At 39.8% G+C, this 14,380-nt stretch overlaps 2 protein-coding genes across 6 annotated transcripts in view; both read right to left on the bottom strand.

The window, feature by feature from the left end:
* Nucleotides 1–2,981, bottom strand: part of CEP112 (centrosomal protein 112) — a 175,393-nt gene extending 172,412 nt beyond the window's left edge. For 3 of the 4 annotated variants that reach the window (XM_030014876.2, XM_030014873.2, XM_030014877.2), the window contains exons 1-3: nucleotides 2,795–2,981; nucleotides 1,687–1,807; nucleotides 542–732 (exon numbers count right to left, since the gene is read on the bottom strand). In XM_030014876.2, coding sequence (XP_029870736.1) covers nucleotides 542–732; nucleotides 1,687–1,786 — 291 coding nt within the window. In that variant the 5' untranslated portion in view covers nucleotides 1,787–1,807; nucleotides 2,795–2,981. Of the gene's footprint in view, nucleotides 1–541; nucleotides 733–1,686; nucleotides 1,825–2,794 lie in introns of all 4 variants that reach the window. The other variant, XM_030014875.2, reaches the window with a different exon arrangement.
* Nucleotides 2,982–7,247: 4,266 nt separating this feature from the next.
* On the bottom strand, nucleotides 7,248–14,380 carry APOH (apolipoprotein H). Of its 2 annotated transcripts, XM_030015520.2 has the most exons (8): nucleotides 14,255–14,380; nucleotides 12,906–13,082; nucleotides 12,200–12,296; nucleotides 10,753–10,829; nucleotides 9,989–10,177; nucleotides 9,205–9,384; nucleotides 8,508–8,705; nucleotides 7,248–7,645 (listed from the first exon to the last, which is right to left on the bottom strand). In XM_030015520.2, exons 1-8 carry the CDS (start codon nucleotides 14,316–14,318, stop codon nucleotides 7,575–7,577), a joined length of 1,053 nt encoding a protein of 350 aa, XP_029871380.1. In that variant the 5' UTR covers nucleotides 14,319–14,380; the 3' UTR covers nucleotides 7,248–7,574. The 2 variants fall into 2 exon arrangements, with proteins under 2 accessions (XP_029871380.1, XP_029871381.1); XM_030015521.2 differs by lacking the exon at nucleotides 12,906–13,082 and having other exon boundaries at nucleotides 14,255–14,360.

Here is a 14,380-nt window from a genome sequence, read left to right as displayed (position 1 = left end):
ATCAGTTAGGACTGTTATCTCACTAAAGCTGATGCCAATGATTGACACAGTATATTCAGGTCTTCAGAAAACAAACTGCAAGCTTAACGATACCTATATGAAATATTGTTATCTTTTCTTTCATAAAAAGATAGACTACTATAGTCACCTCAGACTACTAAAGTCACCTCATTTAAGCACATTTTTCCTTTCACAAGAACTATCTGCTGATTAAGACAAAACATAGCCTCAAGAGTCTTTTATTACATCTTTTCAAAGAATTAGACAAAAATTATCTTTCTGTTCCTTCAGAACCCCTATTTTATAAGCCTTCTTAGAACCCAAATTTTGAAGAAGAAACAGGTCTTATAAAAGGTTTTTCACGTTGAAAGATTTTTCCAACACCAGTTACAAGATATGCAACATAAATGCCTGTATTTACCACATGCAATTCCACTCAGTTCATTCAGAATTGTTTTTCTCATTTATGCCAAACCAAAGACTTAAAAGTATTTTCAGAATATATTTAAGCAAGTTTGTCTTATAAAGAAGTTACACCCACCATGTATGAAGGTAAAGTTTTCAGTATGCCCGGTTCTGGTTTATGGGTAAAAGGACCTTCCAGCACACCTCGCTTTAGCATGTGGAGCAAAAGTTTTGCATATAGGTTCCGATTCTTCCTTCCCGCTATTCCTGTGCCTGCTCCTGAGGGCTCGCATAGCTTTTTAATCCACAGTGCACATCTTTGTCGTTCTAGAAGTATAGATATACAAAACCACTATACATTTTCAGAGCAAATCAAACACACAGAAAAAACAGAAGCTGTTACTGGTCACCAATTTTGTAGATGCCTCCCTTCTATCCAAAAGTTTAAAGCAAAACAAATGAAAAAACCCCAAACGACTGAACCAAAAGAAAAAAATGGTTAAATACCTAGATTAAAAATAAGTCTTTAACAATAGTTCAAATTTACATCACCCAGAAATATTGTCTATAAATTCATGTTTACCGGAAGTTTACATGACTTCTGGAAATAGCATGTTCGGAATCAATCTCTAATAAGTACAGAACACATAAGTCACCAGGAATTCTGAACTCACTGCAAGAGCCACCATTAACCACAACATACAGCTTGCCTGAGCATTAATATTTTAAACACACAATAAATCTTCATTCATTTTAAAAATCTCTATTTACACAAGCTTTGCTACCAGATGATGAAATTATTCATTTGATTAAACGTTTACAAAGCAAGGTCTTAATTTGTAGGGTTCGTGCCTTTAACAATAACCACTTTGTTCTAATAACTAGATTTATAAAACATCATTTATTACACATTCCTAAATCAAGTTTTTAAAACCTAATCTCTAAAAACTATTTGCAATTTAGTAAGTGCAATCTCAAACCAACACCTTTTAGAAGCTTTTAGTTTCTACTGGATTTATTTTTAAAAAATAGAGACATTAATGTATTTATGCAAAAGCACATTTATATCACCAAGATAAGACAGATAAGCTCAAACAATAGCAATAGGTACCTAAAAAATCCAGCTTTATAAGTTGTACACCCCCCCCCCCCCAAAACAGTGCCTTGTGACATCAGACATTAAGTGTCTGGTTAAAGAAAACGATACAAGTACACATAATTATCAGTAACCTAGAATTATGTTATTAGTGTTTCTATATATACACATTTTACCATATTTACCTGACCGATGCTGTAGTTTTAGAACATGAGGCTTCATATCCACAACACAGTGATCAAATTCTGCGTCTAGTTTTCCCCATATTTCCTCTTCACCATTCATTTTGAGAGAACACAAAGTAACCTGCAAAATTATTCACACTGAAATAGAAAAGATCAAGTACCACTACACATTAGCCTCTATTCATCTTAGGCCATGCAAAGACGTGCTTTGGAACAATATGGAAAATAAAACTAAGTATTTTATTATGTTCAAATAAACATAAAAATAAGAGCGATTCTTTGCAAATAGCAGATATTCAATGTAATCTACAAGAATGTGTTTGTTTAGATTTGAAAGCCAATAGTCAACCACGCAAAAATGTATTCAATTACACACAGTTTGTATAAAACACCTAAAGGCATTTGTGTCATAGCCGCATTCGTATTTTTTTCTTCCTTACAATTAGTATTGGTTTTTTTAGAAGCGGGAGAAAAGGAGGGAAAACAGCAAACAGACCTACGAGTTAAAAGTAACAGAACCAACAAACGTTGTCAGAATTGTTTTTTAACGAGGGACTATTGAAAAGAGAACCAAACGAGCTCTTTATCCAGGGTCATCTGTCATTAACTTCCCAGCTGGAGCACGCATCTCGTTTTGTACACTTGAGCTTGCAATTAGCACCTTTCTTTGCCAACCTTAGCTGAACACAACAGGCAGCTGAGGCGGTCGGGGCTTTTCCCTGCAGACAAACCCGTTATCCCCCGAACCCCGGTCCCACGCCGAGCCCCGGCCGCACACCCCCCCCACACACACCGGCTCTCCCCGAGCAGCGGGACCCTCACCGCCCACCTCCGAGCTTCAGCCGCCCTCCCCGCGGGGCGAAAACAAGCGTTTTCCTACTTCCCTTCCTTCAGGTGCTTTATCAAACCGCTCGCCAGGAGACCCGCGTCTGCCCGGCGCCGGTTTGCAGCGATTTACCACAGCGAAGCAACCCCGACCCCCTTCCCGCCCGCTGTCCGTGAGGAAGCTCGCGGGATTTGATGCCACAAACCGCCCCCAGACCCCGCACGCACCCCCGGCCCCTCTCCCACAGGGGAGGCCTCCCCGGGACACGCCGCCCCCCTTTACCTCACTCTCCTCAGACGCCCACGCTTGGCTCCGCGGAGCGGGGGCGGCCGAGCCGGGCCGGCGGGTCCCGGCCTCCCCCTCTCAGCGAGGGGAGAGGCCGCCCCGCACAGAACCGGCCCGGCCGAGCGGCTCAACGGTTCAAACCGACCCCACCCCCGGCTCCCGGCGGCCCTCGGCGGCTGCCGGCCCCGCGCGTTTCCGTTTCCGTGGGCCGCCCGCCGGTTGCCGGGCGAGGCGGCGGGCGAGAGGCAGGCCCGGGCTGCGGGCGGCGGCTTCAGGGCGGGAAAACCTGAGGTGGCCGGTGGCTGCGGCGCCGCTCGTGAGGAGAGCGCTGAGGGGTGGCGTGAGGCGGAGGGGGGGGGGCGGTTGGTTTTGGGGAGTTTCTCTTGCTCTGAAGGCGGTACGGAAAAAACTCTTGGGCTTGAGAGAGAGTAAAACGTACGTAGGTAAATCTTTATTTGTGCGCTCCGTCATGCATGCCCATTAAAAACCTCAGGAGGGCCCAGCAGAGCCTGAGGGAGCACCAAGGGAGAAATGGGAGCTGTCAGAAATGTGATGAGGGTCGGGTCGGGTCGGGTCCTCCGGACCCGGTGCTTCAGCACCGCGGGAGAGCCTGGACGAGAAAAGTGAGGGGGGAAAGCAGGAGGAGAGAACCCTGGGTTGTTTGGGATGTGTTTCTTTGGTTTAATTGCTGCTAGGTGGATGTGGGTTATATCTATTTTTATATCTTCATTATGATCAATATTTGGGGAAGAAAAATGCTTCCACTCAAAGCTTAGTGAAAAGCGTTTGCCGCTCTGAATGTAAAGGTCAATAAACCTGAAGTAGCTTTTGAGTCTGACCAATGTTTTTGTGGCTCCATAGTGGGTGCCAGAAACACGAGCGGATCAAATGAGACCCAAATTGCAGGTGCGGGGTGAATAATTGCAGAGCCAATTTTATCCACAGTTTCTGAGCATTGTTAAGTAAAATTTGTTCAAGTATATCCTTGTAGATAATAGAGTGATTCTGAGTTCACTTTAAAACATTTAATATCCTCAATATTGCTCATGTTTCATGAGTTGTTTATGTCCTATCCCAAGGTAAGAGAATATGAGGGGGTGTTGTGGAACAGAAAAATTTAAAAGTGCATGCCTGACATTTGTACACAAAAGACATAGGTTACACTGGTTGTTTTGTAGCCATGTCAAGAAAACAATTGGTTAATCCAAAACAATTAGAGAAATCTCCTAGTCCTTTCAGCTCTTCAGTCTCTTCCTGAGTCAATGAAATGATTGTGTGTATGTATGATCCCAAATCAAGTGTCTGACCTCTTTGATACATTTCTCTTTCCCCAAAATCTGTTATTGGCCTTACTGTGTGTATAGCATCTAAACTGCTTTTATCACGAACAAGTAAACTGTTCAGCTCTTCTAAGCTTGATTCACGTGCACATATACATCAAACAAAAATTTCTTAAATGTACAGTAGAAAATTGGCTGTTTCTCAGCTAATCTTCAGCAGAAATGATTCTGCGTTAGGGCTCATTCGGTGATACCTATGACAGCTACACTGGTTGCCTGCTCAGGTTGCACATAGCTCCTTAAATCAACATGTGCATAGAAGTTGTGCAAAAATCAGTGGTGGCGTATTTAATCCATGGTAGAATCTCATGAGTAGATTACAGAGATTATTTATTATCTTTAAATTCCAAAATTTAAATAATTGTCATTTAATATATGTTTGAAGATATGACTACTTTTAATCTGTTTTAAAATAGAGTCTTGCAACACAGTAAGACTTCTGGGTGGCTGACTTGCTCAAATAGCTGAACTTGCCGAACTTTTCACCTCTGAATCACCACTTCAGGTACCCAGATTTGTCATGGGAATTCTGTAATCATTATGAAATCAACTTGGCCAAGTCAGTCCAAATCACAAGAGACAGACAAGAGTTTTGTGGGTTGGTAGAATATGGAAAGCTGAATGGACTTAACAACGTGACTCTTTCCAGGTAGGTTTTTCAAGGGCAACACATCAGCATATTGGCCAGGTGATATGGTGAGAGGTTTGCATTTCTGTCCACCTTTGCAAATCTGCTTTTTGACAGTTGAAAAGGACTGGAATTTCTAAGCCAACTTTTTTGTATGTTGTTTTTCATTGATTTGTATCTGCACATTGCCTTCAGATTTGAATATATCTCTGTCGTGCTCGTCACAAAATAATTTGAAAAACTGAATTTGCTGGTATATGGTGAAAAAGCACATGAGGCAGAGCAGAACCAATGAAATTGGAACCAGTACTCCAGGAGAAATTTCCTGAGGGAACAGATGCAGCTTCTGGGTCTACTTACCCTTGCAGAGCAGGATGGCCAGAGAGGTTGAAGCCTACCTGCATTGATTTGACAATTGCATAACTTCTGTCCAAAAAAGAAACAAAAAACTACAGATTCAAGAAATGACTGAGATCTTGTCTCCAGCCAAAGCTGCAACCTGGACATGATGAGTACTGAAGTGCACTGACCCTCCTGAGGAAATCACTAGAGATACACCATTATAGAACACACAGGTATCCCAACCAGAATACATAACAAATTCCCAGTTTGAATTGTAAAAGTATGTTCATTTAAGTAAAATACATTCAGTACTTTTTTTTCATCTCATTTTACCATGTTCTCTTATCTCTGGAACTGTCTCAGCAGGTTGCCACAAGTAACATGAGCACAGCTTAAGGCATTGTTTCAAACATGTTTAGGAGGAAAAAAAAAAAAAAAAAAAAGGCAGGTTTCACTCACTCGTACCAGCCTTTGGAACACCTCTACTTGCAATACATTATTTTTCAGACTTTCTAAGCAAACCTTTCATGTCTGAAAAGTTGTGATTCACAAAACACCTCACTACTTCAAAGACTTATCAGGTCACAGATTTTTTCTCCCTCTTCTTGCTTCGGGAGACTAGATAATAAATTCAGCATATGAACATTGGCTCCTAAGGGTGATTCTTTCAAGTATTCAAATACTGCATAACCAGCTAGGAAGCAGGGCTAGCTGACGTGATCAGTTATCCTGCTGCACGGGTAAGTAGAACTGGGAAAATTTGCTTAGAAAAATCTGAATGTTCCCGAGGCAGCTGTTTTTGTGCAAAATACAAATAATTTCAGGGAAAAGTAGCACTTCTGTGGCAGTGAATGATAACTTTACTTACACCAACTATACAGGGTTTTGCTGTGAAAGACAAGTTAATATTAAACTGTTTGGTATCTCAGCTAGTGTCCTGAACATCCTGATCCCAGAAATGTATCCACGCAACATTTAGACTAGATTTCCAAACAGATAGGTTCCTGCCAGCTGATCTATGTATGTGTTAAAAGTAGTTAGAGATATCTTGGCCTGTAAGTCAAACGTCATTCAAGGATCCCGCTCAAACGTGTCAGGAACCAAAACACAGTGCACATTGTACCAACGAAATACCCTCTTCGCTTGCTAGTGTGAACTTGTCTGTCTGTCGCTACGTTAGAGAATTAAATTGCTGATGAATACAAAGTATTAAATAATAATAGCTGCCTCCATCTCTCCTTAAAAATAGGAAGTATAGAAACAAATTATATCAGTCATACTATTAAAATATTCATGTGCAGCCTTCAAAAAAAAAAAAGATGAGAGTATGTTCAGAGTTTTTTAATGGTAGCTGTAGCATCTTACAAGTAGTTTGATCTTAATGTTAAATGGTCCTTTTAAAAAATTCTACAGTAGCTTGCTTACTGTGTAGCCTACTTCCACTTTTAATCACAGAGAAGGCTTTTGTACTTCAGAGGGAACCACATATGACTCATGACAATTTATTGTAAGTGTACAACAAATATTTCTCTGTCACTTTGTAGTGCGTTGAAATTATAATTATTTTTTCCTGAATGGAAATACAGACATAAGCACAAAAATTGCCAGACTGGATCATACCAGTGAACTACCTGTATCATAAATCAAATTAAAAGAATAGTTTACTTCAAAGCGACTTACTGACCAGACATCATTAGTATTGCTCAATGGTGTACAATTCTTTTTTTTTTTAAAGGAGTCAGTTACATTGCATAATATTGAAACAGCGGTAAAAATTAACAGTGATTTAAACCAACAGTTTCAGGTGAAGCTAGAATCTCAAAAACATAAGTAGTCTTATTAACTTTAGCAAATGTAAAAGAACCCTTTATCTGATGCTATTGATATTTAAACCATGGTTGGATACTTGGCTTCTAAATTCTTTTGGAAATCTCAGTCTTTCTACGTACGTAAATTCTGGCAAATCCTAGGCTGATGACCCTCTGTTTATCTATAATTAAAGGTCCACTCCCTATCACAGGGGAGCGGTAATGGAATCAGAACCCAGCTAATTACTAATGATGAAGGCCTTTCTGTATAAATCAGTTAAGAGCTAAAGGATTTGATTGATGATTAGGTAATATTAAATAAGAACACACTATTGGCTGAAAATTACTTTATTGTAAAGGGACTGCTATTGAGAAAGTCATTTGCAGTTGCATAAATGTTGGAAATATGGAAACAGAAGTGGTATTGCAGGGATTTTGAAGAAGGCAGAGAAAAGAGAGTGAAAGTTAATGGCTGAAATAATGTGTCATAGCTTGTGAAAGAGGCTGGTAGGGATGGTGCTAGGGAAAACAGCTGAGACTGTGTTTGCAGAGAGTCCAGAGTTTGGCTGGAAATTTACACTCACGGGACCTAAGTTTTCCTGCCTTATATGTAATGTTTTGTCTCAGTAAGGCAGAAATTTAGTACCGTATTCTCTGATTCATGCTTGATCTTCACATGGTTTCATCTCTGATGGGTCCTTCTTCACAAGAGTTGAAAAAAAGCCACGTTCTGTTGAAAACAAGTTAAGGACTTGCGTTAAATTCTTGAAACGTGATAGCTGAAAACAGTATCTCATGGACCCTGCTAGGTGAGCAATCAGTCTTTGTATCACAGTAAAACTATTAGAAGAAATACACTGTTTTGATTTCTGTTTTAGTGAAAGCCAAGCTATATCCATCAGAAGCCAAGCCAAATGTGAGGAAAGATGTTTTTCATCATGCATAGGCTGTGTTTTTTCCTTCACTTACAAATGAAAATAAAACTTACAAGGAATATTCTATGCAAGGAATATTGATAAAACAAGTGCAAAGCATTTCCTCTTGCTAACAAACTTCAGTATTTAGTCTGTTTATTTACTCTAAAAACCTGTGTGCCTGTGAACCAGTTCCTCCAGCATCAATTCCTCACTACAGGTATCAGCTGCTTTTTAAACACTCTTGGTCCAAAGTCAGGCCAGCATGTTACCAATCAGTATAACATGGGAATAATTCATCAGAATAGGAATGAACGAAGGAGTCAGGTTCTCAAGGCTGCAGCAGTGTTCAGGCTTTTTTCCCCTGTAGAAGGTGTTGATCCAACAATTCATGAAATCCCAGAATACTTTACGTATGGCCTTTTGTCTGGGCTAGGCTACCTCTAAATAACACCTTCTAAGAACAGAACAGGGCTCTGATGTATCCAAAATAAAAGTCTGCTGTGCATTCTCTCTTTCTCTCAGGCGATTTCTTCCTAAATACCAATAACTTTAGTACAAGGCAGATGAATTAGCCAGTCAAATAGGGCTCAAAGATGAATTATGACTTTGCCCCCGACACTAAAGTACTCGTTATTCCACCAGCAGAAGCTGTTTTATGGTTAGCCTGGCTCGTACCTTTGAAACAGGCAGGGAGAGTAAGGTTGCCATCCACACATGGAACAGCTACAGTGTAGGCACAGGATTTTTCTTTATTCTTGCAGAAGAAGGATATAGTTTCACCATGCTGAATGCCTTCCTTAAGGTCATTCTGAACTCTTTTCTTCTCACCGTTGTATAATACTACAGCTTTCTTAACTGGTATTTTACATGGTCCTGTAAAACAATCCAGTTATAAGCAACACATAAGGATAATTAGAACTCTATTTTGAAAAGTGGGTAGATCAGATCCTATCAGAAATCTGTATCAATGACATCTAGGAATGAAAAATGATGTGTCCAACACATATATAATACTTCTACTGGTATTACAATGCTGAAGAAATTCAGACCCCTAAGTATAGGGTCAAAAGTTTCTGGTGAAAATCCAGCCTCAGTAAAATTTCTAATTATATTAAATAGGAAGAGGAGACGAAATACTCAGACAAAATAAATTTACGTGGCTGATTACTGAAGTCAGTTCAGATACATCATGTCATACAATGTTCAATGTTGGGAGTGGCCTTAGATTGTCAGGGCCTTGAAATTACTATTTTGGTTTTCTTTTGAGGACAGCTCTTGCACAGAGGTGTAATAGCTCATTAACAATCAGCGCAGTGGTCTTTTAGGAGAATTCAGTTTGATACATGGTTTCTAACAGGTACTGTGTGTATACCTTTACAGGTTGGCTTTGTGGACCAGTTTCCAGTCTTTTCACATCGGGAATGCTTAGGTCCGTCCAGCACGTAGCTGGACTGGCAGCCAAAGCTGACGCTTTCATTATAGTGATAGGTTCTACGAACAGCAAACTCTATGAATCCATTTTCTATTCCTGTTGGAGTGGGGCATGTGACAACTGCGGTGCAAAAACAAAAACAGCTTTATCAATGTTGCGGTTCTAAAAGACACACTATATACTTCAAGAAATACATAAAACTTTCACAGTGGTTCATTTCAGCCTCTTGCATAGGAAAACATAGCCAGAGGAAAGATAGTTTAAAAAAAAAAACCAACCAAACATACATTACTTGTTTTAAATACACATCTATTGCAATCTGTGGTTATATCCAAAAACTACTGAAACGTGGCATAGTTTCACTGAAAGCAGTGAAGTTCTCTTGGCTAAGGGTAAGGTTGTCTACTTCTTAGATTAATCCTAGCACTTAGCAGAATAAAATGGTTGCTGTGCTCTGGAGGCCAGGCTCTGATTCCCCACTGTAAACTATGTTTAGCAGGTCTTGTTTATATAACCTTTATACCTGCAGCAAATATTTTGTCAATCCCTTGTTGTGTGCAATCTTGTTAGCAATCACCTTGCATGTATGAGTCTGACTTTCAGAATAATTCTACTGTATGTTTGCAGTAACAGTTGTAAAAAAAAAAAATTATTAAGGTTGTTCATATAGTTTTATATATACAATTCTAGGGAATATTTTTAGGTGTTGATGAAAGTAACTTACCCTTGCACTCTGGAATGGTGCTCCAGTTCCCATTGGCCATGCAGGTAGCTGTCTCATTCCCAATAAGTGCAAGAGGAGGTACACATTCAAAAGTAATTGTGTCCAGGAACTTTGAAATATTTCCAGGTTTTAAGTGACGGTAAGAAAGGACTCCAAATTCAGGAAGCGAGGGAGGTGCACAAGTTACCGCTAGAAAAGCACAACATTCATAGAAATTAGAGGTCAAATTACTACTAGAATCACAGGAGCAACATACTTATAACCAAATTAACCCACCACCCTTTACAGAAGCATAGCTAACAAAACAAAATGTTCAGATTAAAAATCTCAGGAGCCTTAGAGTACGTAATTCATGATTTTTGCTATATTTTTCAGACAATATGCAGTATATTGCTTTTTCAGTAAATTTTTTATGCAGGGCAGGTTATAGCAAAAACATGTATAACAGTTGCAAAGGCATGACAATGTCCTCTTTTTATACACAGGGAGAATGAATTTGAGTGGATAAGCATCTTACCCTCAGCTGTAAATAGCATCCCTGATCCTGGCCTTTTGTACAGACCTTTAAACTGTATTTCTCTAAAACTAGAACCCACACATCTAAAACCATACATACAGGGTTCTTCTTGATTTTTCCTAACCGTTTTTTGCATGGCACTATAGGAGGCCTCTGAATAAGAGTATATGTAATTCTGAGCAATGTAAAGGAATCTTTCTGTAATAAGAATAAAGCTAGAGTAGTTCTTTAGTATTTAAGCACGCACGTTGACACTGTGGAAAAGTTCCACTCCACTTTCCATCTGCCATGCATTGGCTCGTTCTTGTCCCAACAAGGTTGTAACTGAAAACAAAAAGGCTGGGTTATCATACAGCTTAATGAACACAGAGAAGAATCTTGTTGTTCTTTGCAAGAAAGGTTACCATTTCTCTTGAATAGAATTAAGGGTCCAGTTCTGAAATCCTTCTCTAGTTCTAGCACTTACTAACCTCAAAGGAAGTTCAGATTCAAATATGAAAAATTGTTATCATTTAAGTATTGCAAGTATCCAGACAAAAGGCTTGATACAACAAGATGTTTTGCCATTTCAACTATATATTCTCTCTTACATACTAATTTCTACAACTGATTAACACTGTGGATATGTTTAAGTAGTGAGCATTGATCTGTGATTGCTAATGTAAATGTTACGGTTTCTTGGGAGGAGTTCCTAGCTAATTATGGCAATTAGGATCAAACTATTGCAAAGAACTCAGCACTCTTAAGAACTAAAGTTGCTGAGGCACATTGTTTTATTTTAATGCCAGATAGCCCAATTTAATTTCCATATGTACTCTAAATGCTTTTCTCTCATTCTCTGTACTTATATGATTAGCACTTAAGAGTTTTAAAGAAATGTTCATCGTGTATCTATTAGCTCAATATCACACAGCTGAAAACCAGTAAATTAGAATTAGCAACATTAAATCAAGTCCCATTGCTACATTTGGTGTCATAGTTGAATTTATTTATCCCTTATCGTGGTCCTGTTTTATGGAAGAAGGAGGTAGCTGAGGCTGTTACACTCTTCAGTGAACTCTAGGCTATGTCTCACCTATGACCTTCCCAGGTAAGCACTGTTTATTAATTAATTACCTAAGTAAAATGAACTGGATGTTATTAGGAAATATTTCCCTGAATTTACCATAACTGTTTTTCTTTAAATGCATCCTCATTTCTAAAACTAGCAAGTAGCCTTGAGTAAAAGTGTATTTGCTCCAGGGACCAAATTAGGATTAACCTTGTGTTTTCATTTCCTGTGCTTGGAAAGGCATAGAAACAAAATTTTCAGTCTCCAGAGCAGAACAGCATAACAACTTAGATGGAGATTATCTTCTCTCTGCTGTAGGATTTCATCTCATGATGTAATAAGAGGATTTAAAAAGCAGGGGAAAGCAGTCCAGAATAAATCTTTGCATAAAATCTCTGCTATTTTGATGGTTTCCATATCTGTAAGACTTTGCATTGGAGTAGCAAAGCTCCAGGATGTTATAGCCAAGACCAAACAGAGGAGGATTACCAAATACACTTTTTCTTTTTAGTTTCTGAAGTGGAGGTGGGCTTTTATGTGCAGTTTCCTAAAATTTCCCTGGCTTGCAATACTGCAGCAGGTGATTCTAGAATGTAATATTGTGATTTAGGTTATTTAACAGCATGAGGAGGGGAACGCTTACCCTGGTTCACATGAAAAACTTATAGAACTCTGATAGTGGAGGTCTATAAAATCAATTTTTCCATGGGGCAAGGGTCCAGGACTGGGACATCTCTTTGCTGTTAATTAAAGATGAAAAAAAGGAAAATATTATTTCATGAGGCCTGAAGCTAGGATAATGGAAATGAGTTGATCATAAAGGGGTCCTAGTGTCTTTCATGTTTCTCCACTGCCATGTACTACATTTTGTAAGTCTAACTATTCTACATTTCTATCAAAATATAGTAGTTTCAAAGCTTTTGTGATTAATTAGTTTTTAACATTTGATTGTCTGAGGAAAATAACTTCTATGCAATGAAATGATAAAAATTAATAATGAGGGATACAGTAAGCACGGGTGTTATCAAGCAGTATACGTCATTAGAGTATAAGCATTGCTGGGCTGAATCAGATTAAGGTTCACCTTGTCCGGGTCCAATCTCCATCATCATCCAAGAGCAGAGGCTTAAGGGAAAGCGTGGGACATGTATGGGAAGATACTTCCCCTGTTACTTGCCCCTCTTCTCCCCCACACCCAGTGGTCTTCTAACGAGTAAGGGAAGAATTATTGGAGAATGGAGGTATATCAGTTTAAATACATCAGATTTCTCATGTGGACTATAAAATATCCTTTTCAGATCAATGCATGGCATAAAATCTAAGAGTAGGATTTACTTTGTTTTACTTACGTAGGCATAACAGCGTATTGAGAGGCCACTTGCCAGTCGGGAGGCAGCTGTACTTCCTTTGGCCGTTATTGGGGATGAACCCGGGCCTACAGGTATATTCTATTTGCTCACCCACTTCATACACGCTTTTGTTTACATCAATTGTGGCAAATAGCACTTCTGGTGGCCTGGGACAGACTGGAGGAAAGGAGACACTTTACAAGAAATTGGGCAGAAAGTTGGAGTTGTTCTTATTACTCAAAGGGAAGCACAGGTTTCTGTATTATCATCGGCTAGAGCATGTTCCTGCACTGAGCTAAACTGTCCTTCTGTAATCTATAGGTACGTAACTTGCTAAGGCAGCTGATGGCTGCTATAAGTACTAGCCAGAAAAAAGCGTGCTCTTCCTCTTCTCCTCGGCAGCTCTGTCAATGGCCCCAGTTAGATTTTATGTCATTTTTTTTTTTTTTTTTTACTAAAATTTACTTTTGCTTCAAAATGGATTCATGAAGGTATTCTGCAAAGTGAGTCAATTATGGTAAATTATCTTGGACAAAAGTGGGACTTAGAAGCAAACTAATGCATTTCATTTTTAATCTAAATTAGTTTGGGGTCAGCCTGACATGAGGTTTTTTTTTGTTTTTTTTTTTAATTGGATTTCTTTTTCTCTGGTTTCCCTGATTTTTCTGTTCAGTGGGGCAAACGCTCTGTTACATTAGACAGTTCTGATTCCAAAAGAGCTTTAACATGTTGACAGCATGAACAACTCATCACCCGGAGAGTGAGAACAGGAGGGGAGCAGCAAGGGAGGAACGGAGGGTGCAGACTGCACTCCTGCAAAGGACATGGAGGAAGGCTCCTGTGGAGATTGTGGGGAGAGAACAGAGGGACACAAAGCTTGTGCTGTAGAAATGAATGGCAAACAAAGGCAGAGAGTACATGAAAGAGTGCCCAAAGCCTTTGGCATGGGGGAAAGGAGGAGAAAAGCGAGGCAAGAGCTGTGCCAGGCAGCCCCTGCGGCGGAGGGGAAAGCGAGGTGAGTGGGGAGCTGGGCAGAGGGATGGAGCGAGGTTAACTCCTGGCATGTGCAATACCCCCCAGCATGCAGGCAACCTGCTTTCCACAACTTCTGTCAGTATTTCTTCTGTTTTCCTCCATTTTATACTTTTGTATACAGCAATTCACCTCACCATAGGAAGAGACAGGAAGGAATGGAAGGGGGAAAAGAGAGGAAATAGCTTTCAGAGAGAATTCCCCTTCAAAACGCTTGACCAGAACTGTCTAAAGGTTTTAAAATCCTGTTGCTTTCTTCAGTTTCCCTCATTCACACTTCAGGATAGCATTGCCCTTAGAAAGTGGAAGACGCTTACCTTTCGCTGCAAGAGCCCAGTGGCTCAGAGCAACTACGCACGTGAACAGTGCCAGGGAGTACATCGCTGCCAGTCCCCGAGCTTCCCAAATGACCCTCGGTCCAGTGTTTCTTCCCTTAAAAAATA

Source organism: Aquila chrysaetos, chromosome 5 (assembly GCF_900496995.4).
Source record: "Aquila chrysaetos chrysaetos chromosome 5, bAquChr1.4, whole genome shotgun sequence".
In the NCBI taxonomy this organism is placed as follows: domain Eukaryota; kingdom Metazoa; phylum Chordata; class Aves; order Accipitriformes; family Accipitridae; genus Aquila; species Aquila chrysaetos.
This window is presented reverse-complemented; position numbering and strand designations above follow the sequence as displayed.

What these genes read in the sequence shown, in the direction of transcription:
- APOH (XM_030015520.2), bottom strand. Translation starts at nt 14,318, where the DNA reads ATGTACTCCCTGGCACTGTTCACGTGCGTAGTTGCTCTGAGCCACTGG. An exon ending in AACTTTTCCACAGTGTCAAC is followed by an intron (nt 10,178 to 10,752) that starts GTGCGTGCTTAA and finishes GTGCTTTTCTAG; the next exon opens with CGGTAACTTGTGCACCTCCC. An exon ending in CACAAAGCCAACCTGTAAAG is followed by an intron (nt 8,706 to 9,204) that starts GTATACACACAG and finishes ATTGTTTTACAG; the next exon opens with GACCATGTAAAATACCAGTT.